General features: G+C 36.0%; 1 protein-coding gene and 1 long non-coding RNA gene across 2 annotated transcripts in view; both read left to right on the top strand.

The window, feature by feature from the left end:
* Positions 1-24,982, top strand: part of LOC127872056 (1-phosphatidylinositol 4,5-bisphosphate phosphodiesterase classes I and II-like) — a 99,466-nt gene extending 74,484 nt beyond the window's left edge. Inside the window, exons 9-16 of the mRNA XM_052415391.1 lie at positions 101-118; positions 6,673-6,819; positions 8,899-9,056; positions 13,327-13,406; positions 19,044-19,128; positions 19,632-19,716; positions 20,973-21,238; positions 24,932-24,982. Of these exons, the coding sequence (XP_052271351.1) occupies positions 101-118; positions 6,673-6,819; positions 8,899-9,056; positions 13,327-13,406; positions 19,044-19,128; positions 19,632-19,716; positions 20,973-21,238; positions 24,932-24,982 (890 nt within the window). The remainder of the gene's footprint in view (positions 1-100; positions 119-6,672; positions 6,820-8,898; positions 9,057-13,326; positions 13,407-19,043; positions 19,129-19,631; positions 19,717-20,972; positions 21,239-24,931) is intronic.
* On the top strand, positions 2,011-3,830 carry LOC127873099 (uncharacterized). Its single transcript, XR_008045972.1, has 2 exons — positions 2,011-2,447; positions 2,737-3,830. It is a non-coding gene; the product is annotated as an uncharacterized LOC127873099 (long non-coding RNA).
* Positions 24,983-25,204: the final 222 nt, after the last annotated feature.

Raw genomic sequence — 25,204 nt, 5'->3', positions numbered from 1 at the left:
GTGTGTGATAATATTATTGTGGTTAGCAGAATGTCTCTCTTATTGCCATCTCTTATGCTACTCACTATAACTAACTTTATTCTGTGAATCTCTTCAAAAGATGGTACTCTTGAAGAAGGTAAGTTTTGCATGGTTGCTATAGCAAAGTCTCATATATATGCATGGTATCTAGGTAACCAATGTGTGATATTCTCAAATGAGCAACTGAATGAAAACATCAACAACAAAGACACTTTTGCCAAAAAAATGGTTAACCCATTTGTAAACATATGGTAAATAAATGGGACATGATCTGTGAATAGGGGGTTAAATGAATGTGCGTTAACTGTCGTCCCAGATTATCCTGTGCAATATGCACAGGCTAATCTGGGACGACACTTTCCGCTTTAATGATACATTTTGTTTCAAGAAAGTCTCTTCATAGCAAAAATAAAGTTTATGCGAAAAGTGTCATCCCTGATTAGCTTGTGCGGACTGCACAGGCTTATCTTGCACGACACTATACGCTCATGCAGTTAACCCCCTTTTTCACAGAGCACGGCCCAAATACTGATACAGTGCACTACATAAGTTGCAGAGATACCACTTCTCTACAGACCTTTTTTCAAGATGTCCATCAAGCATTTAAAACTGCAATTATGGAGGGCAAATTTTAAAAGAGTTAAAATTTGCCCTCCCCAGTTGCCATTTCTCGCTTGATTGAACCCTAAAAAAAAAAAAAATGTGTGGAGCAAGAAAAAAGGTTTTTAACAAAACATTGAATGTCAGCAGAGGAAATAGGGATGTGGTAACAACATGTGGAGTGTACTGAATTGTACAGGCTTACATTGAAAGCATGTCTACATAATATTATGTCAGTATGTATAATGGGTTTATAAAATGTTTTTTAATGCACAAATCCCGAGAGATCACGTTGTTTCACAACATACTGTTCTGTTCATTGGAGAATCAGTAGTGGAGCTGACTGAGTGACAGTTCTTTGACACGCTGCTTATGTTTGAATCAGAACTTTGATTTGATTTGATTTAGAAGATAATGCCACAAGCATGGCTCAGTACTGAAAATGGTTGAGAAAATGAAAGCAATATCTACGCACAACTTTTCTATTGTATTATTGATCACGGTACGTAAAAAAGTCAGTCACCTCATAGGGGAATAAAGTTTGTAATTTGTATTCATTAAATGTATAGATTTTTTTTACAAGCCTGTTAGATTTTTCTTTTAATACAGCTCAAAAGTCCTTGAATGCACTATGTGCTGATTGGGGACATAGTAGACTCTCTAGTTACTTTTCTGCTATAGTGGATTTGGCATTAATATGTTACAAAACCTTTTCAGACACTGAGTTCATGCAAGATTGTGTCAATTTTTATAATAATTTTCTGTTCATACCATTGCAAATGATGACCTTTTATCATTGACTTCATATAGTTCTTTTGACATCTTCAATGAAATCTTTATGTCTGTTAAATAATATAGGACTGAAGTTTAGGGACACTTGGAACTGAAGTTTATTGAGCATCTATAAATAATTGAGTTTTTGTTCAATGAATATTGTTGAAGTATTGACCAAATTTAAGCAATAGTGGTGATGATGATGATGATGATGGTGATGATGATGATGATGATGATGATGATGATGATGATGATGATGATGATGATGATGATGATGATGATGATGATGATGATGATGGTGATGATGATGATGATGATGATCTTTGCAGCTTAAGAGCATTGTAAGATAATACAGAAACATAGTTAATTTTATTTACATTCTGCAAAATTCACTGCCTCATTTGCATGTAAGCTCATGTCTGAGGCCCAGTGTATGACAGTTGAATCTGAAAGTGTTGTCATTTGCAATGGTATTAGTTGATTAAGTTGTCATTTTACCTTCTGAAATTATGTTTTTTATGCATATTTTGTTTGGTAGTAATTGCAGTGGTTTTGACAAATTATCTGCATTAGATGCTCATTATTATTTGTTTATGTTTCACTAAGTAGAAATTCTGATATTTATGCCCCCCTTTGAAGAAGAAGGGGTATATTGCTTTGCACATGTTGGTCTGTCGGTCGGTCTGTCGGTCCGTCCACCAGTTGGTTTCCGGATGATAACTCAAGAACGCTTAGGCCTAGGATCATGAAACTTCAAAGGTAGATAGATCATGACTCGCAGGTGACCCCTATTGATTTTGAGGTCACTAGGTCAAAGGTCGAGGTCATGGTGACTCGAAACAGTAAAATGGTTTCCGGATGATAACTCAAGAACGCATATGCCTTGCAGGATCATGAAACTTCATAGGTAGATTGATCATGACTTGCAGATGACCCCTATTGATTTTGAGGTCACTAGGTCAACGGTCAAGGTCACGGTGACCCGAAATAGTAAAATGGTTTCCGGATGATAACTCAAGAACGCATATGCCTAGGATCATGAAACTTCATAGGTAGATAGATCATGACTCGAGATGACCCCTATTGATTTTGAGTTCACTAGGTCAAAGGTCAAGGTCACGGTGACCCGAAATTGTAAAATGGTTTCAGGATGATAACTCAAGAACGCTTAGGCTTAGGATCATGAAACTTCATAGGTAGATAGATCATGACTCGCAGATGACCCGTATTGATTTTGAGGTAACTAGGTCAAAGGTCAAGGTCATGGTGACCAGAAATAGTAAAATGGTTTCCGGATGATAACTCAAGAAAGCATATGCCTAGGATCATGAAACTTCATAGGTAGATTGATCATGACTTGCAGATGACCCCTATTGATTTTGAGGTCACTAGGTCAAAGGTCAAGGTCACAGTGACCAGAAATAGTAAAAATGTTTTCCGGATGATAACTCAAGAACGCATACGCCTAGGATCATGAAACTTAATAGGTAGATAGATCATGACTTGCAGATGAACCCTATTGATTTTGAGGTCAGTAGGTCAAAGGTCAAGGTCACGGTGACCCGAAATAGTACAATAGTTTCCGGATGATAACTCAAGAACACATATGCCTAGGATCATGAAACTTCATGGGTAGATTGATCATGACTCACAGATGACCCCTATTGATTTTGAGGTCACTAGGTCAAAGGTCAAGGTCACAGTGACCCGAAATAGTTAAATGGTTTCCGGATGATTACTCAAGAACACTTACGCCTAGGATCATGAAACTTCATAGGTACATTGATCATGACTCGCAGATGACCCATATTGATTTTCAGGTCACTAGGTCAAAGGTCAAGGTCAAGGTGACCCAAAACAGTAACATTGTTTCCGGATGATAACTCAAGAACGCTTTTGCCTAGGATCATGACACTTCATAGGTACATTAATCATGACTCGCAGATGACCCCTATTGATTTTCAGCTCACTAGGTCAAAGGTCAAGGTCACAGTGACAAAAACCGTATTCACACAATGGCTGCCACTACAACGGACAGCCCTTATTAGGGGCATGCATGTTTTACAAACAGCCCTTGTTGTTTATGTTTCACTTTGTAGAAATTCTAAATGCTCATATTTAGTTATGTTCTACTGTGTATCTATTCTGAAATCCAAAATGTGCCATTTAAAAAGTATTTTCTGTGTATCACTATAAATTAACAGGTACTAAACAGCCATTTGGAGTTCATATATCCTGGAATAAAAGTAGGATGTTCAGTACAAAAGTGATATAATGAGCCAGGTACTGAAAAGAACTGGGCTTAATGCACGAGTTTAAAATGTTGTCCCAGATTAGCTTTTCTTGGATGATGACTCTTAAAGCACATGACTAGTTTTCCTGGAACAAGGCTCTAACCATGAATAAGAATTTAATAAAAAATGTTAGGTCGACTATTTTTGTCATTTCTGAGTTGAATATTATTTTATTTTTACTGATATCTGTTTTGGAGAAAAACATCAACATTTATTGTTTGCAGGAGAGTTTTCCATGTAATGGCATATATTATGGTGAAACTGTTTACAATAGTTTGTCATTTATTTAGCTGTTTTATAGGTTAAATCATTTCACCCAGATTGATGTCTATGATATTTTGGTTAAAGGTCAAGATAGCTTAGGAATAAAATGTCAAACATGTTGCTAAGGTCTTCATCCTTTAGTTGGGCCATAATGGAATATTGGAATCAATACGTCTTAGTTGATTGTACAAATGTTTATAACTCATTTTATTGAAAATATATCTCTTTATGAAGAGCAAATGTATAACATAAATTTCCCATAGGGTTTCACATATCATAGAATTATGATTTTCCAGAGGGTTTCACATGCAATTTATTATAAACCTATAGCAATATTTAGGTTGCATCACAACGTTTAATATTCCCATGGTTACAAACTAGCTCTTAACAGAATATTAGCTGATTGGATCTTAGTAATGGCTAGCATTTATCTTTTACTCTTTAGACTTAATATGGTTTCACTGTAGTATGATAAATCCAACAAAAACACATATTTTTCTTTCCTTTTTTATCAACGTTTCGGCTTACGCCTTCATCAGGATAATACAAATAATAACAGAAAGCGGATGTTACGTCATTGACTTAACGTACATTAAAATGCCGGAAAATGTACGTCAATAAAATGAACGTTAATTAAATTAAGCTTAACTTTCGGATTCAAGAATACACAATTTCCTATAAAATTATATATAAAAATGCTAATAGGAAATCACATCCTATTTTTTTTTTTTTTTTTTTTTTTTTATGGTTTCACTGGAAACTTTTAGTCTACTGTCATTTAATTGTTCAAACTAGTTTAAACATGTGTTTGAAAATTTGAATCATTCAAAGGTTGGGTGGACCTTAAAACTAGAATAACAATCAGTCTAGCATCAATTCTCCCATGGCAGCAGATACATTGGTTTAAAATAGCATCCTGGGAAATATAGGCTGATTTGACATTTGTCTTCACTTCATGTATGTTCATATTTTGTTAATATTTAAGTAATTGTTTTAGTCACATTAAAGTCATTTGTTTTGTCATATTTTTATCATCATTTATAATGATTCGGTCATTGTTTAGTTTCAGTTTAGCCATTTGTTTAGCCACATTGAAGTACATTTTGTAATTTGTTTCAATTAAACTTGTTTGAGTTCTGGTTACTGTGTACTTTAATTTTTTAAGTTAAATCCTTAGTTTCAAAACATGTCTTGCAGTAGCTAGTTCCTGAAATTCTTTTCATTGTATCTAATAACCGATTTGTTTTAAAACAACACATTATCAATGTCTTAATATAAAAAATGATATTCTAACTTATCAATGTAAAACCTTTATCTGGACAAATGGGCAGGTCCACTTGTTAATAGATAATTATTCAATTATAGTTCAACTTCCAGAAAATCTTTGTGATAACAAAGTTGAAAATGAGATACATAATTTGATAATGAATGTTTGTTTTGTATCACTTTTGTCTGGTAAGGTTTTCATCAATTATTGTGGGCAATATACTTGGAAAAGCGTTAATACATTGAATTTACAGTGATTCTGAACCCTGTCAGGATTGTGATTTTTTAGCTCGGCTGTTTTCGGAGGAAACCCGAGGTATTGTCATAGTCAGCTTGTCGTGTCGTCCGCTGTCCTCTGTCCCTGTAGTGCTAATACCTTGACGTTTTGCTATAAAATCAAAGTGCTTCCACCTACAAATTTGAAACTTCATATGTAGGTGCACCTTGATGAGTTCTACACGCCACACCCATTTTTGGGTCACTAGGTCAAAGGTCAAGGTCACTATGAAAAATAAAATTCTGACAAGCTTTCATTTATTCAAAACTGCACCCGCAGCCGAGCGTTGGCACCCGTTTCGTGGTGCTCTTATTTCCCTTTTTTCTAATTGTTGATAATTGTTTGTGATGAATATTTGATTGTTCAAAATTCACATGATGTCATTTGATGAAAATATTTGAATTGCCTCTTCATTCTCGCTTGTATCATAATGTCCATTTGTATCCCTGTAATGAATTTTACAAGCAGCAATTATTATTGTGTCTGGAGCATATTAATGTAACTGAACATTTTTTTACTATGACATAAAACTTTATATTCTTTACCCCTGAATATAGGTCCATTCACAGATCTGTACGCAGGTAGTTTCTTGGAAAGATCTTTTTGAAGGATTTTCCAAGAAATTTTATTTCTTTGATAAGTGCATTTGATTAAGAACTACTGGCAGGGCTGGACTAAATATATAGGTATTTTACCAAGAACAGATATGAATAATCAATGATGTAGTCTGTAATTGATGTTTGACTTCTAAACTGTGGAAGGGATTTTAAAATAAATATTTTAAGTTTAAGAAATTCAGGCATATATTAAAAGCCCTCATGAAATGCAATTATTATGGAATTTTAAAGGGATTATGACAAGAAAAAAAGATTTCTAATGCGCTTTAAACTATGTTTCTTTACATAAATGCACATTACTTAAACATATTCATTATTGGTACCAAATATAATTTCATATGAACTGAGAATAGTCCTGTCCAACCTTTATACAATACTCAAAATAAGAAAGGCTAAATAAACAGGCATCATGCTATGAACTTATTGTTATCTCAGAATGCTGAATATATTTATATAGCAAGTTGTTCCCATTATTCTGGGCCTTTTTTTGGCTCACAAAGGCAATGTGTTATATCAAACTTGATAATGTTCACATGGTGGTTTGACAAAATTTTTGCAGGTCATTTCTCCCAGGAAGGTTTCCTGAAGTTCCTGATGGGTGAAGACAACAACCTGATACCAGCCGAGCACCTTGACCTCAACCAAGACATGACCCAGCCCCTGAGCCACTACTTCATCAACTCCTCCCACAATACCTACCTCACAGGTACGTGTGAACCAGCCCATGACCCAGCCCCTTAGTCAGCCTCTGAGCCACTATTTCATCAACTCCTCCCACAATACCTACCTCACAGGTATGTGTGACCCAGCCCCTGACCCAGCCCCTGAGCCACTATTTCATCAACTCCTCGCACAATACCTACCTCACAGGTATGTGTGACCCAGCCCCTGACCCAGCCTCTGAGCCACTATTTTATCAACTCCTACCACAATACCTACCTCACAGGTATGTGTGACCCAGCCCCTGACCCAGCCCCTGAGCCACTACTTCATCAACTCCTCCCACAATACCTACCTCACAGGTACATGTAACCCAGCCCCTGACCCAGTCACTGAGCCACTACTTCATCAACTCCTCCCACAATACCTACCTCACAGGTACGTGTGACCCAGCCCCTGAGCCACTACTTCATCAACTCCTCCCACAATACCTACCTCACAGGTACGTGTGACCCAGCCCCTGACCCAGCCCCTGAGCCACTACTTCATCAACTCCTCCCACAATACCTACCTCACAGGTATGTGTGACCTAGTCCCTGACCCAGCCCCTGAGCCACTACTTCATCAACTCCTCCCACAATACTTACCTCACAGGTACCTGGGCACTTAGTGTTATTTTTTATTGACATCAATTACCTCACTCTTAAAGGGACCGTCAACCACGAATGACGAAAAAAGAAAAGTTTTAAAATGCCGTATTTTTTTACAATCATTAGTTTATATTGATTAAAATATGACGACAGTTATATTACATTACTGGAAAAAAGTTCATATTTTCAGTATATTTGGTAATAAAAATGGAAAGTACATCGCGCAATAGGTGACATAACGATATACTACTATACATAACGCAAGTAGATTGATCATTTTATATATAAAATATATACAATTCACTACACATGCACAATTTGCATTCCTGGGTTTACCACGTAACGATGATGATCAATCTACTTGCGTTATTTATAGTTAAATAGTAGTTACCTGGTAAACATACCCAGTAAAATTTATAACGGAATATATGAAAATATGAAAACTTAACAACTTTTTTCAAGTAATGTAATATACTTGTTGTGATATTTTAATCAATATAAACTAATAATTGTCAAAAATTCTGTATTTTAGAACTTTTCTTTTTTGGTCATTCGTGGGTGACGGTCCCTTTAAGAAATATATGAGCATGGTAAAACCCAGATCCATATTAGTCTTGTTCTCGAAAAATGTGGCTTAAAGCATGTGGGTCAAGTGTCAACCCAGATTAGCTTGTGAAGTCTTCAATCAGAGACGACACTTTCAGCTTTTATGGAATTTTTATTTAAGCACATGCATTAAGCCCCATTGTCCGAGAACAAGACTAATGTGGATTCAGATTTTACCACAAACAACTTTAACTCTTTTGTTCAACAGTTGATATAATTTTTGTATGCCTCCGGATCAAAAGATATATATTGGGTATATTGTTTTTGGCCTGTCTGTCTGTCATTCATTCATTCATTCATTGTGTGTGTACCAAAACTTTAACCTTGGTTAAAGTTTTGCGATAACTTTTGCAATATTGAAGATTGCAACTTAATATTTGGCATGCATGTGTATCTCATGGAGCTTCACATTTAAAGTGGTGAAAGGTCAAGGTTATCCTTCAAGGTCAATGGTCTAAAAAACAAATCCAAGGGAAGTAATAAGCTTTAAAAGGGAGATAATTTCTAAACATGCCAAATGATATATTGAATATTGTTTTCAAAGCGGTGCAATAGGGTGCATTGTGTTTCTGACAAACACATCTCTTGTTATATCAAAGACCACAAATAGTACCACATACTGAAATCCTTAACAAAATTAGCCTCACATTGGGGAAACAAGCCTTAATTCACATGCATCCGCAAAGGCTTATCAGGAACAACTCTTTCCACTTAAATGGTATTTGTTTTGTTAAAAGGTAGTCTTTTCTTAGTGGAAAACAAGTTTGGGAGGAAAATGTCTTCTCTGATTGGCCTGTGCGATATACACATTAAGCAATATTGCTGATGCATAACCTTGAAAGACTTAAGCCAGTCCACGTGTCTTTCAGGCCATCAACTGACGGGCAAGTCGTCGGTCGAGGTGTACAGCCAGGTGTTGTTGAGTGGATGTCGCTGTATTGAGCTGGACTGCTGGGACGGCAAGGGGGCAGATGAGGAGCCGATGATCACACACGGATTCACCATGTGCACAGAAGTACCATTCAAGGTGAGAACTTGGTCTGACATGGCTTCACCATGTGCACGGAAGTACCTTTCAAGGTGAGAACTTGGTCTGACATGGCTTCACCATGTGCACGGAAGTACCATTCAAGGTGAGAACTTGGTCTGACATGGCTTCACACGGTGCACGGAAGTACCATTCAAGGTGAGAATTTGGTCAGACGTGGCTTCACATAGGGCATAGAAATACCATTCAGGTTGAGAATTTGGCAAGACATTGATTCCATATGTGCACAGAAATACATTTTAGGCATGGACTTGCCATGTTCATGGAAGCACCATTCAAGTTGAGAACTTGGTCAGACATTGATTTATCCTGTGGACTGAAGTACCATTCAACATGAGAATTTTTTATCAGACATCGAGTCAAGCTGTGCACGGAAATAAGTTTTTAGGTTAGGACTTGGTCAGACATGGCTTCAACATGTGTGCATAAGTATCTTCCACAATAGAACTTGATCAGACATGGCTTTGTAATGCTCACAGAAGAATCTTTCAAGATGAATATCTGGTCAGTCATGGCTTCACCGTGTGTCCTCAAGTACAATTTAATTCAATAAAATGCGAGAAGTAGAAAAAGAAGTCAATGTGATTTCATCATGTATACTGGAATAACATTAAGGTCAGGAATATAACTAGTTTCTATGTGTCAAACATTACCTCACATTGCAGTTAAGCACAGTTTAAGGTGCAAACTTTGTCAGAAATGGCTTCACAAGGTTTGCCATGATAGATAAAAATTTAAGTTTAAGGTAAGGGGGTCAAAGATATTTTCCTGAAGTCCCAGAGTACATTTATCAGATGACAATTGAATCACCAGGTGCGTCCAAGTACCATTCAAGGTAAAGAAATGATAGTGCATCACTTTGCAGTGGATTTTTTACTTCTGATTAAAGTGAAAAATTGATCATACATTTGATTGTAATGTGTAATGTTGACAAATATGTGGAACAAATTTTGGTTAGACTGTAATGTTTGTTTTCATGTGGATTTTAGTACTGCTTGTAATAAGAAAAACAAACAGAAATACTTGAAAATAAAAGTGGAAATTGTAGGGAGCATCAGCCTTAATGAAGACATTTCAATACAGTTCTGTTTAAATGGTGCAACATTTAAGCCATTTTATCTAAACATTTTTGGGGGGCATCATTTTGTTTGTTATTTATTCTTTTATCTGTTGTCTGTACACACTACGGTAGTCATGGTCTTAATGAAATATGTAAGAAAACTTATTTTATCAGCATTTCTTGTTGAGCAAGCACAGATGTAAAATGTGTGAGTTCCGCAAGAACATAATAGGCTTATTTGTGAACAAATCTGTGACATGAACATTCATTATGACAATGGATGTGATAGTGGGTGTAGGTACTCTGTTAAGGTTTACTTTTGTTAATCAAGATTTAAGTGCTTGTTATTGATCCTTGCTTGACACAAATGATATTAATTGTTCACATGTTGCTTGGGAGTGTTAAAGAAATGTTAAACTCTAGTTTTATGACAAGTATACCATATATTGTTTGTGATTTCCTATTACAAGAATGCCAATGACAAGAGAACAGTTGTTTGTTTAGTAGGGCATTCATTGAATAGTTCTATCTATGCTACTTATGTTAATGTTAGCGTATACACGGCATCTGCATAAAGCTATGGTTAAGGTAAACATGAACATCTCAATATCAATGTTTCTACTTAAGGTTATCCAATAACACTTAACACATGTGATAGGGGTCATCATGTGTTGTGTGAGGTAACTGGCTAAGTTCCATGACTTAAATTTGCAATCTAGCAGAATTATGCCCCTTTTTTGCACTTTACAATTTGGTTTATGTTTAGTGAAATATCTTTATAGGGCCAGCGGGGTCAAGGTCACCGTTACTTAAAGCAGAACAAATTTTTTTCCCTAAATAGCATTTGTTTGGAGGGGGGGTAATGTGGTGTAATTTATGTTTGTAGGTAGCTTACATGCAGAACAGTGCTTTCCGCAGGATTTTTGTCAGGCGCCCCAGGGCTGATAGGGGTGGTTCGGGAGGGGTGTCCCCTCCGGACGTTGATTTTTTTTTTTATTTAACGTGTCAATTTACATTCTGTGGTGCGTTATAACTCAAAGAAAAACAGCGTAAAAAGTCATTTGGTGCCCTATGACTCTTCAAGAAAATCCCCCAGTCATTAAAAAAAAGAAAAAAGATTTTGTATATTGTTTAATTGTTTTAAAACTTTCCCGCACAGATAGTAAAATCCCGACTAGAATGATTACCCAATAATCCCAACTCTATTACTGTATACTTATTACTTTTCAAGTTTCTTTTTATTACCCGGTAATCCCGTTTATTTCGTTTTTATAAATCACTTTCTGGTAAATATTTACGATAAAAGCTCTCAATTATTACTTTAACACAAACCTTGCCATTTTTCTATAGTATCAAATAAATAAGTGACTATTTATAGATTTGATGAAATATTGCCTCTGACCATGCGTCAATCACCTGACGTGTTGTGTGCTTTTTAAAACGCTCAATACACGCAAGCTTTCTATGCAAATGACGCGACATTGTACATGCTGCATAATTTTTGCGCTCTTTTTAATTGAGAAAAAGATTCGACACATAATAAATTTGCACTGTTAATTTGAAGCAAGAATATTTTAACGTTGTGGTAACATTTACATTCGGAAGTGTGTTTCGGATTAAAAACGCGTTAACATCGACTTACGGGAATGGGTTTCGGATTACAAATTTAATTATTCCCATCTGAGATTTCAACAAATATTAACAGTTGCGTTATGAATTCAACGATAATGTGTTTAAATACTTTACGAGTCGAATTAATGTTTTGACAGAATTATGCATAAAATTCACGTTGTCCATGAGGATTATGGCAGGTTGCCATCATCAGTTGTCTTAAGTATCGATTATCGGATGAAACATTTACAAATGTGCGTAATTAATTCAACGAAAATTTGTTAAAGTGTGTCGAATAAATATCAGAAACACAGGTGAATCAGTTCTATAAATGGACATGATGAAATATGCATGTACTGGAATTAAATTTTTATCGCATAATTGTAACCAGGAGTTATTTGCACAACTTACTTGCTATAAGTAACTATTTGTTTACCACTTGCAATTAATTTCTCGTATTAATTAGGAGTCATAGGTAACACTTGTTCACAGTAAAAAGGTGTGATGATGATGCCCGAAACCGTCTGTACTGTACTAGTTACCGGTTTTATATGACGTAAATGGTACAACTTCTTGCTAATCAAGCTGCGATAAATTCTTACTTCGTGCCCGACGTCAATCAAAACTAATGGTCGATAGTTAACCCGGCCCTCATAAGCATTTGCGTAACCAATTGGACGATGAACATCACAGTTTGACGACTGGAAAGTTACCTGATGCATCCTTGTCAGCATTTAAATGACTGGGAATAACAGGGAATATTGATACACTGATAGAGAAACCTTGATTTTTTTTGACAAGCTCCACTTTCTTTTACTGAAAAATGCGCTGATCGGAAAATTTCAAGGGCCCCGGGGACTCTGATTTCGAAATTCAAGCGCCCCGGCGAGGGATCGTTAAATGTCCTGTGGAAAGCCCTGATGCAGAAGTAGGGTTGTATTGCATTTGTAAAAAAGTAGTGTCAGGTTCATTCTTACTTATGATAGAAAATTGATTTCCACAAAATAAATTTAGTTTGGATGGAGTTATTGTGCTGTAATTTTGTGTGTAAGTTGCTAACATGCTGACTTGCTTCAAAGGTAATTAAATTCAACTGAATAAATTTGTAAATTGTTGAAAGTCTATTTTGTTTCCATTGTCACATTTTTTTAGTTTAATCAGTTCATTATAAGCTTTGAGTTTACATAACATATACTATATATCTACTACATATATTTAGCTCCAAATTGGTCTTTGTGGTCATCATATTATGTGACTGACAGAAAATGAAAGATTATAATATCAAAGGGGAATAATAGTCAAGCAGGCTGTCTATGGAAAGATTGTTAAGTGTAAGAGTTGTTTGTGCTTTTGTAATAATTCTTGTGCATGTCTTATGCTGTTTTTAAAAGAAATCCAATTTTTCAATATCAGAGATGAACTGACGAGAGTCTTTTGTGCATTTCATTGGGCATGTGTTTTTTGTGTGTTCGTTTTGGGTCTTCCAATTTATTGGCTTTCAATAAAAGTGATTGTCCAGCCATTAAAAAAATATATATATTGATCACTGGTTCAGGTCATATTAAATGTCCATTTCAGGATGTGATAGAAGCAATAGCACACAGTGCCTTTAAAACATCTGACTATCCTGTCATATTGTCGTTCGAAAACCATTGCAGGTAAGTGCATTTCTCACAAAACTATTCTGCATTATGTATTTTCCTAAAACTTGGTGTCCTCCCTTTGAAATTACCTCTCTTCATTATAAAAATTTGCAAATTTAAACCCTGACTTGTGGTCATGTTTTTCTAGCTCACTAGAATTATTTATGTAAGATATTATATATTTATATACGACCTAGTGGGTTTTAATGTATTTGAAATAAATAACTTTAAAACTAAACCTGAAATACCAAATTCTCATAATTGTAATCGTAATTTACTATATTGTATGTGAATGTTCAGAACAGCTACATTTCTTGTATCCAGTATTTCAAATTACATCAAATAAAAGAAAATGACTACAATTCAATATTTTTTTTATAGCATTTAACAACATGCAAATATTCAATAACCTCTAGCTTTACAAAAATTATAATTTCATAAAAATGTTTCTTTGACAACAATAATCTACCAAATTCTTTAAATAATTTTGGTATGCATAAATCATGGCTTTCAATAATTTATGGTTGATTTTAAATGCTCACAGTACTTCACTCTTTAACATGCTTTATATTTTAAAAAGGGGAGTGACCTAAAGCCATTTTAGTGTTTTTGCTTGTCAGTTCACTTAAGCACAACATGCTCATGGGGAGCTTTTGTAATTGCCTTTTGTCCGTTGTCCGGAGTGGGTTGTCAGTATTTAACTTGTGACCACTTTAGAGGCCACATGAATTTGTCCTCCTTCATTAAACTTCCGTCTTTATCCTAATAAATGCGCCCGGGCACGATGCAAATCACAAAGGGGAACGCGTTATTTCACCCCCTTTAGGTGTAATATAAGCCATATAAAATGTATCCCCTGTGCTTCAGCCCAGCAGCCGCATATTGAACAATCTGGGTAGATCAGTATTTTAAACGCGAAGCGTCGAAACAAAATTGTAACATGAATTTGACATTTAAAACTGAAAACACCGATACAATAATAAAAAATCCCCTGCATGTTGGAGTTTAATCCTAACATCGATATGTTCCAAATATATATGTTATTATTATTATTAAAGTTTTATTTCTATAAGGTTCTTGCCAATTACCTTGTTGATAAAAAAAAAATCGTCAATATAATGCAATTACTTTACCCCTAGCAGCCGAGAAATGGGGGCGCTATAATTTTGATCACTCCTTCATTTTATTATACGATAGGGGCGCGTTTATTAGGGTGGGAGCTTTTATTAGGATAAAGACGGTAATTATGAACATTTGTCTCAATAATATCCTAGCCTAGTGTTAAAGTGGGTCTAATTAGTTAAAAATAAAATAGGTCACTATGTTAAATAAAGAAAAAGCTTGTTAACACTATAGAAGTAACATTTTTCATCCAAACTTCATGAAATTTGGTCAAAACATTTGCTCTTATCTCAACCTGCGTTGGAAGCATGGCTGCCTGAGACATGTCTTTTTTAGCGCGGCTGTTTTCTGAGAAAACCAGAGCTATTGTCATAGCCAGCTCGTCGTCCGCCGTCCGCTGTAGGTGTCGTGCTAAAACCTTAACATTGGCCATAACTTTTTAATATTGAAGATAGCACCTTGATATTTGGCATGCATGTGTATCTCATGGAGCTGCACATTTTGAGTGGTAAAATTTCAACAAGGTGAATATCATCCTTCAAGGTCTAGGGTCCAAAAAACAAAGTCAAGGGGAGTAATAAGTTTTAAATGTACATAGTTATCTGACCTGCCCATGTTCAATAAATCAAAGCGGCGCAGTAGGCGGCATTTTGTTTCTGACAAACACATTCTGGTAAAAGGTCAAGGTCATCCTTTACGGTCTATGGTAAAAATACAGATTTAAGGGAAGTAATAAGCTTTAAAAGGGAGAAAATTATTCAATATTGAACATAGCCACATATTTGGCATGCATGTGTATCTCATGGAGCTGAACATTTTGAGTGGTGAATCTACAGTCACCGTATAGTGGATTTTAATTATTTGCTACTAAAAATAGAGATTTGTTGCAGACAATTATTTTCAAGGGAAGTAATTTATATAATTATAAATCTCATATTACCGTAAAAATCCAGTCATAAGTCTAGCCGGTCATAAGTCGGGGGGTAAAAAAAGATCCGATAATCGGAGATTTTGAATATGTCCACGTCATTAGTCGAGTCGGAATTGTCCGTCCCTGAATTTCATAAACAGACGCCATTTTAAATGTACGGGAAGTTTTTATTCTATACATAGACCATGACATCATTATAACACTGGCGGCGTAGACATAGCAGACACATGTATTATATACTTTGTTTAATATAATCAATACGATATATATTCAGGAAATCGAAAAATAACATATAAATATATAGACAAGCAAAGCAAAAAGAACCACATAAAAACAAAGACAACAACAGAGGAAACCATAACGCATATACATGTACATTGTAATTACACAACAACGACATATGAAACAAGATAAGAACATATATACATTGTTATATACACGACACAATTAGTGGGTTGATAAATTGTACCACATTAAAATCCCTCAAAACTGGAGTCACTGTCACTGTTGAAAAGTGCTGCCACCTGTTCATTGCTAAGGCTGTCTCCGTACACAAACAAATCGTCATCAGAAGTGTCCTCACAAATTGAAGTCTCGGATGTTCAACCGCTCATCAGGAGGTCCTCATACAGGGCATCATCCTCCGTCCCATCCATACTATTGGAGATTCCACATTTCAGGAAGGTGGTGATCACGGCACACGTTGTAGTAGCCTGCCACGCAGCCAACACCCACTCACACACTGTTGCCAGCCCTGGCCGCTTCAAATTTTCCGCTTTCGTCAGGTCACGTGGGCCGTCGACCGCATGTCATACGCCTGGCGTTTGCGTTTTCCAGGCATTTTCACAAATCAAATGTGAATCAACTTAATAAATTATTATTATAAAGTTTGCACTAAAATGTCCACGATAGTAACAATCCACAAACTTATAATCCGATGACACAATGTGATCGCTTGTAATCCAATCTTTGTACTTTAATCTGACTATCAAAACAATTGATAAGTGCCTCGATAAGACACGATTTTATAACAATGATTGACATAACCAATAGACTGGTAACTTTGCCTTTGTTCTATATAACAGTTTCAAAGGCGGAGCTATGCACGTGCTCAAACATAATTGGATGATTACCAGTGAATAACAAACTCGTGATTGGTTACACATGTTGCTTCACAAATTTAAGGACTCTTATTTTATCGGCAAGAAGGGTGATGCTTTATGGCTTCTTGACAGGAAGCGGCTTTCCTTTGATGACGTCAAACTGTCAATTCACACACGTTGCCAATTATCGCTCGACTTTAAAAATGACTTGATCTTTTGTTTACGCGTTAAATTATAAAAAAACACCTGCTAACATGAAAACTTTGGATTAAATTATGAAAATAAAACAATGGAAATGTTGCAAACTGGTTATATTAATTGGTAAGTATCAGTTAAAAGACGACATTTTGTGTGTTGTATTTCAACAAGTTTTCTACACAACAACAACAGCAACGTTAACCATTACCATGAGGATTGATCTTGTTAGAATGTCATCATTTTTTTTCATGGATGACCTCATAAGTCGAGGCTGTAAATTTAATCAAATTTTTAAGGAAAAAAAATCTCGACTAATGACTGGATTTTACGGGTATATATTTCCTTATCCAAGAATTGAAGTTCTTTTCACAGTTACTGTACAGATTTATTATTTTGATTATTTATAACCCAAATGATTGATTTTTCAAAGTTTTTTTTTAAATGATATAATTATAATTTCTTTGATGTTCATTACATACCTGTAGACTTATGTCCATAGATACATGATCAACTCTGGTTATGATCTCTTTTAACCACAGGCTTTGGTTGTCAGTGATGTCTGACATGGTCATAATTGACTGTGAGACCCTCCCCCCCTCCCCGGGTTGGATTGGACAAAATTCTAGGGAAGTAATAACCTTTAAAGGGAGATGATTTATATACCTGCCAAATGATAAATAGAATTTTATTTCAATTCTGTGCAGTAGGGGGCATTGTGTTTCTGACAAACACACCTCTTGTTGGGTCACTAGGTGAAAGGTCAAGGTCACTGTGACCTTAAAAAAAATAAAATCTGACAAGCTTTCGCAGCTGAGCGTGGCACCCGTTATGCGGTGCTCTTGTTTAATGCCCCGGTAGGGTGGCATAAAGCAGTTGAACTGTCCGTCAGTCTGTCCGTAAGTCCGAAATCTTTAACATTGACCATAACTTTTGCAATATTGAAGATAGCAACTTGATATTTGGCATGCATGTGTATCTCGTGAAGCTGCACATTTTGAGTGGTGAAAGGTCAAGGTCATCATTAAAGGGCAAAAGTCAAAAAATACAATCCAAGGGAAGTAATAAGCTTTAAAAGGGAGATAATTTCTAAACATGCCAAATGATATATTAAAATTTTATTTTAAAGCGGTGAAAAAGGGGGCATTGTGTTTCTGACAAACACATCTCTTGTTTATTTGCTATAATGAAACTCTGTAAACGCTCTACTAGTCAAATTTGTGCCTAATCTTCATAAAATTTGCTCAGACCATTTGTTCAAATGATATCTCAACCAAGTTAAAAAATGGTTCAGGTTCACTGGAAAACATGGCCTCTTAGGGGCGGGGCAGTTTTCCTTATATGGCTATATTGAACCTTGTGAACAGTTTCAAGGTCACATTTTTTTCCCATCTTTATCAAACTTGCTCAGAACATTTGTCCTAATAATACATAGAGTTTTAAAATGTTTTTGTTCTATTGAGAAACATGGTGACAATAGGATGTGGCAGTTTTCCTGTTATGGATATTGGTAATCCATGTGAACACTTTAGAAGTCACATGTTTTTCCCCAATCAGCATAAAACATTATCAAAAAATGTGTTGTGATTATATCTTAGGCACTTTTAAAAATGGTTCCAGGTAAAAGGCAACTTCAGAAGATGCATTCTTTACTATCTATAATGCCCTCTGGCGGGGTGCAGAAACTTGGCAAAAGGAGGGCTTGAATGGGAGAAATCGTGTATTAACAAAGCAATTCATGTGCCGTTCAAGCCCTGTTATGTGTTTTTCATATCCATAATCTGGTCCACGCGCAGTTACTTCCCTTCTCCAGCCTTTGACGACTTTCCTAGCATAAATGGGGAACTGAATAAGCACCAGTTTCCTCATGCATGCAGGGATAATGGCAATGACTATTTCAATCCACTTTTCAAAGTATACCATCTGCACTCTCTTAACAACAGCTTTATTTTATTGGCAACATCAATGAATTTTTTTTTTTTCTTTTTAACCCTTGTTCTGAGAATTTTGGTCTTAATGAATGTGCGTAAAGTGTCATCCCAGTACAGGCTAATCAGGGACGACACTTTCTGCCTCAACTTGATTTTCGGTAAGGAGGGACTTCCTTGAAACCAAAAATACCATAAAAGCGGAAAGTGTTGTCTCTTATTAGCCTGTGTGGACTGCACAGGCTAATCTGGGACGACACTTTACGCACATGCATTATGCCCTGTTTTCCTAGAATGAGGCTCATATAATTATAGAAATTGTGTAATCATTTCTACATTATGAATACTACTATATTGTTGTGTCTATTTATAGTCAGAAGCAGCAGGCAAAGATGGCTGCACATTGTCGCAACATATTTGGTGACATGCTGCTGATAGACCCACTGGACGGATTTCCGGTGAGTGTTGCTTTGAATAACAGATGTTCACCTTTCAGTAGATGTCTCATATTATAAACATGCAACCAAGTCTGTGGGGGTAAACTGGAATTGTGCGGTGTTACCTCTTCAGGGGCCACATTTATCATCTTATCTTGATTAACATTGGTGAACGTTATCCCTATGAAATCTTTAGTTTAAATGTGGCCACTTGTGTCAAAGAAATAGGTCACCATGTCAAATTTTAGTAAAACCATTAACGGCTCTAGAAGCCGCATTTGGGACTTGGTTTTGATGAAACATTTTCAGATTGTTGACAATCTTGATAATATCAATGTCATGGTTTAATCTGGGTCAAGTAGGGTTATAAACTAGGTCACCAGGTCACGTCTTTAATATTAGGTGTATCTTGAACTGAGATGGGGTCTTTAATGGCCATCGTGGCCCTCTTGTTTATCAGAAAAGAATGGGGAAAAAGAAGTAAGCTATCTGTACCTGACATGTAATGTTGTCTCATGTTTCAGCTCGAGCCCAATTTCCCACTCCCGAGTCCAGAACTTTTGAAAAGGAAAATTATTGTTAAAAACAGGAAAAAACATTACCACAAAAGTAAGTGATTTCTTTTTATGCCCCCCTTCGAAGAAGAGGGGGTATATTGTTTTGCACATGTCGGTCCGTCCACCAGATGGTTTCCGGATGATAACTCAAGAACGCTTAGGACTAGGATCATGAAACTTCATAGGTACATTGATCATGACTGGCAGATGACCCCTATCGATTTTCAGGTCACTAGATCAAAGGTCAAGGTCACAGTGACTCGAAACCGTAAAATGGTTTCCGAATGATAACTCAAAAATGCTTACGCCTAGGATCATGAAACTTCATAGGAACATTGATCATGACTGGCAGATGACCCCTATTGATTTTCAGATCACTAGGTCAAAGGTCAAGGTCACAGCGACTTGAAATAGTAAAATGGTTTCCGGATGATAACTCAAGAATTCTTACACGTAGGACCATGAAACTTCATAGGTACATTGATCATGAATGGCAGATGACCCGATTGAGCGATTTTCAGGTCACTAGGTCAAAGGTCAAGGTCACAGTGACTCAAACATTAAAATGGTTTCCTGATGATAGCTCAAGAATAATTAGGCCTAGGATCATAAAATTTCATAGGTACATTGATCATGACAGGCAGATGACCCCTATTGATGTTCAGGTCACTAGGTCAAAGGTCAAGGTCACAGTGACAAAAAACATATTCACACAATGGCTGCCACTACAACTGACAGCCCATATGGGGGGCATGCATGTTTTACAAACAGCCCTTGTTACACTTTAAATAAACGATAAGTCTTGTTGCAAGATGTGTTGTGGATCTTTTGTGAACTGTTAATTGTCCTAATATTTAGTGCATTTTTTTCATAAAATTGTAAATACTCATTTATAGTATAAATGTTCAAAATTAGTTCAATATACATGCTTATACATATTGAATTTACTGTGACGAATTTAGTGTGAACTTATCAAAGTTATTGGTGACTTTGTGTTTATGCAAAAAAGATATACTGAATACATTAATAAATCTTCAAATCACCATCAATAATATCTTAGTTTGGTTTAAACCAATTTATTTTAGCTGGATGTTGCATAGAAACCCTAGGCTTATTGTGACACTATTTTACTGGGTAGAAACAGTATTTGATTTTGTTGGAGAACTCCTATTGAACTCTCCCAGAGTGGGAGTAAAACCTGATTATTAGACGAACACCATATTTACTATGCATAGCAATAAATAGTTTTATGCTAAAGTATATATTTGTAAAACTAATTAAATTAGATCAACTGTTATGATCATTTAGAACAAATTCCTGCGGAGCAAACAAAAACCCCAACAACAAATCCACGAACGAGTCGCAAGCAAGTGAGCGTGGATAACTCTGGCGGGGAGGAAATGTCCACATCCCTGACTGGCACGCTGCCACCTGCTGTGGAAGAAGTACCGCCGACGCCGACGGCAACTGAAAAGCCTCCCGATGGGAACGTTGAGGATCAGGGTGAGCTGGAAGAGAGTGACTCGTCTGAGAGTGATGATGACGACGAGGTACCGGGATTGACAGAAGAACGAGTGAGTGATGTGCTGTTTTTTGTTCGTATCTGCTGTCCTGTATCTTTCTGCATGGTTCTTTACATTTATTGTTTCAAAGTTCTTATGAAAGAAATTGAAAACAGGTAGCCTAAATATAACTTAATTTGAACTGAATACTTTAATGTTATATATCTCTTTATCAGGGCCACGGTGCTAGTGGTCCTGTTGTTCAAACAAATGGTCAATAAGATGAACTAGGAAAATATACAAAGATAAAGCTCTAGTTATGAATGCAACTGGATGTGTGGATACTGTGTATATTATGAATGAAGCATGGAATATACATACACACATTGTGTTGTTGAACCAGAAAACCCATAATTGGTATTGCATTGTTAGTAATTGTAGTGAATGCATGGGCAAAAATAATGTGTTTGCAGTCACTTTTTATGATTTCATACACGTCTGACAGGGCTTTGATATATTTAATAGCAAACATTCTAACTTTGAAAATTGTCCCAAGTCGTTTTGAGTTATTATGCTTTATTGAAAATTAAGTTAAAAGATTTATATGAAAACTTAATCTTAATATATTTGTGAGCAGCTTTTGATATATTTATTATATTAATACATTCTTACATAAGAACTTTTGATAACAACAAAAACATTATCTTGTGATAAGCTTGTGGTTGTGCCACCTGTCAGTGCTTGAATGTGCGCTTTTCTCTGCCAGCAGCATGGTTGCTATAGTGATGTAGGGACATGAATACAGACATGTTCTATCTGTTCTGGTCTCTTATCAACCGCCCGGGCATTGGATGACCGCCTGGCCATCGCCACAGCCTGAATGGGCTCAAACATGTCTCCCTTGTGACCAGTAAAACAATAGGATTGGAATACTTGTATTCTCATTGATTTCAGTCTCCCTAATGAGAATGTAAAATTCATTTGATGCTCTGGGCTGGTGATAAAAAACTAGTGAAGAAAATCTTAATGTAAATTGCAGGTTTTTTACTCTAGTTAGGTAAAAAAATGTCATCAAATTCTCCAAGCTAAATTTAATATTTCTGTTAACAAAAAGTAAACTTTCTCAAACAGTCGAGAGTTAAAAATATCATGAATATAAGGAACTCAGCCACAATCTATGAAAAGAGGTCTTAATGCATTTGCGTAAAGTGTTGTCACAAATAAGCATGCGCACTTCACACAGACTTATCACAGACAACACTTTCCGCTTTTTAAAGGAAGCCTCTAATAAACAAAAAGCTACTCAGGGTAGAAAGTTTTGTCCCTGAATAGCTTTGCAGACTGCATGGGGTAATCTTGGATGACACTTTAGCACATGCATTTAACCCTTTGCATGCTGGGAAATTTGTCTTCTGCTAAAATGTCATCTGCAGAATTTCTAAAATAAGCATTTTCTTCAATTTTTTCAAAGAATACTATCAAAATAGCAAACAGTTTGGATCCTGATGAGACGCCACATTCTGTGGCGTCTCATCTGGATCCAAGCTGTTTGCAAAGGCCTTCAAAATTCGGTTCCAGTACTTAAAGAGTTAATCCATAATTACCTGAACAAGGCTCAAATTTCAGTTATCAACATTACTGGTCCCAAGACGTGTTATGTTTGAGCGTCACAGCCACTTGCATGCAAACATGGCTGCAGTCTGTATGGTCCATTTTGCATTTGTTTGTGTCCATTGCTGAATGAACATGTCTCACTTTAGTCCAAAATATTTCACATATATGTTAATATGTTACCAAATTAATTTCCTTTTTGTATAGAAAACAAGTCACAAGTCAGAAATTAAATGGATACAAGCAAAAATTTAAAGGTTTTTGAAGCCTTTTTTATTACATTCTCACAAAAAACATATTTAAGACTCTTGTCAATTTAAGTCTGTTTTTATTATGTTTAATTACAGATGTGCAATGTAAATTAAGATAAGGTATTAAAATTATCATATATGATTAGCAAGAAATTAATTGCTTTTATTATACCCCCACAAACAAAGTTTAAGTGGGTATATAGGAGTGAGCTTGTCTGGCGGTCGGTCTGTTGGTCGGTCGGTTGGTCTGTATTAAGTGTCCGCTCTCTAATTCAAGTCGTTTTCATCCAATCTTTACCAAACTTGGTCAGATGTTTTATCTAGATGATGTCTAGGTCAAGTTCGAATATGGGTCATGCCGGGTCAAAAACTAGGTCACGGGGTCACCTAGTGCTTTTTAAACATTGAGCATGGCGTCCGCCCTCTAATTCAAGTAGTTTTCATCCAAGCTTCACCAAACTTGGTCAGAAGTTGTTTCCAGATGATGTCTAGGCCAAGTTCGAACATGGGTCATGGTATGTCAAAAACTAGGTCACGGGGTCACTTAGTGCGCTTTAAACATTGAGCATGGTGTCTGCTGTCTAATTCAAGTAGTTTTCATCCGATCTTCACCAAACTTGGTCAGTAGTTGTATCTAGATGATGTCTAAGTCAAGTTAGAATATGGATCATGCTCCGTCAAAAACTAGGTCACGAGTTCTTTTAGTGCATTTTAAACATTAGGCATGGTGTCCGCTGTTTTTTTGTGAAGACAAAATGCTTAATATTTAGTGTCCATGTGGCATGTGGGGGTATTCGTCACTTCTGTGACAAAGCTCTAGTTTCCTTTAAACCTCATTCTAAGTGAAGTTGCTTTATTCTTATATTTTTAAGATTAAGTGTTAAACTGTGGTGTCTGCTTAACATTTCTCTATCACTAAGGTACAATATGTTTCACTCTCCACCCTTGATACATGATGAAAGCTTTCACAATTTGGATGAATTCAAGAGATTAAGATTTTCTTAAAAAAGTGAGAAATCATCAATGTTCTTCAAAAACCGCATATCTACTGGATGTGATATCCAATCAGAGGGGATAGTTATGGTCTGTGAGGAAGCCCTGCAAGCCATAGGTTAAAAAAATGTAACAGGGAAAATTGTGTTTAGATTATTAGTCCCCTATCGGTGAAACTGCAGAGGGACTTATGGTTTGCGCTCTGTGTGTCTGTCAGTCTGTCGCACTTTTCTTGATCCTGAGATAACTTAAAAAGTTCTTCATTTTTTCATGAAACTTGAAAAATGGACCGAGGCAATATGGGGATTATGCACGTCATTTCATTTTGTTCCTATGTCAAGAATTCTGGTTGCTATGGCAACAAATAGACTACAAATATTGCTGAAAATGGTGGATCCTGGGATAACTTTTGAAGTTCTTCATATTTTTTCATGAAACTTAAAATATGGATAGATGGCAATATGGAGATATGCATGTCATTTCATTTTGTTCCTACGTCAAGTTCAGGTTGCTATGGCAACAAATAAATTACCAATATTGCTGAAAATTAAATAAAATACTGGTAGGGGACTTTTATTACTTGGCAAAAGTCTTGTTTAAAAGAATGTACACGAGGGTGTCATATAAAACCTACTGGTCATGTAAAGCATCAGTTTATTTGACAGCCGGAGTTTCCTTCTATACAATCATTAAGTGGAAGTATACATTCAATTATGACAACTTGTATATAAAAATACAATACAAATTTTAGAAAAAAAAATGAAGTAAACTTCTCCAAAATCATAATAACATAAAAAGCGAATATACACTTAACGCTGTTTTTGAAGGACATTGACAAAATGTTCATCAGTCTTCTTTGACAACATCCCGTTGCCTGTTGTATGTTTGAAGTTTATTGTTTGTTTTTCAGTTGAAACAAGAAAAGGTAAACTTCAACAATGTTTTAACCCATTTTTATTGACACTAGCAAATTAAAAGTTTATACCTTTCTCATACTACATTTTCATGAAATCATTTCTCTTTTGGCGTTTAGCTCTTTCAGTGCTGGAATCGAATTTTGAAGGCCATTGCAAACAGTTTGGATCCAGATGAGACGCCACAGAACGTGGCGTCTCATCAGGATCCAAACTGTTTGCTATTCTTATAGTATTCTTTGAAAAAAATCGAATAAAATGCTAATTTT

The sequence above is a fragment of the Dreissena polymorpha genome, chromosome 3, assembly GCF_020536995.1.
Source record: "Dreissena polymorpha isolate Duluth1 chromosome 3, UMN_Dpol_1.0, whole genome shotgun sequence".
Lineage (NCBI taxonomy): Eukaryota > Metazoa > Mollusca > Bivalvia > Myida > Dreissenidae > Dreissena > Dreissena polymorpha.
Note: the sequence above shows the minus strand (reverse complement) of the source record. Positions and strands in the feature narration are given on the sequence as shown.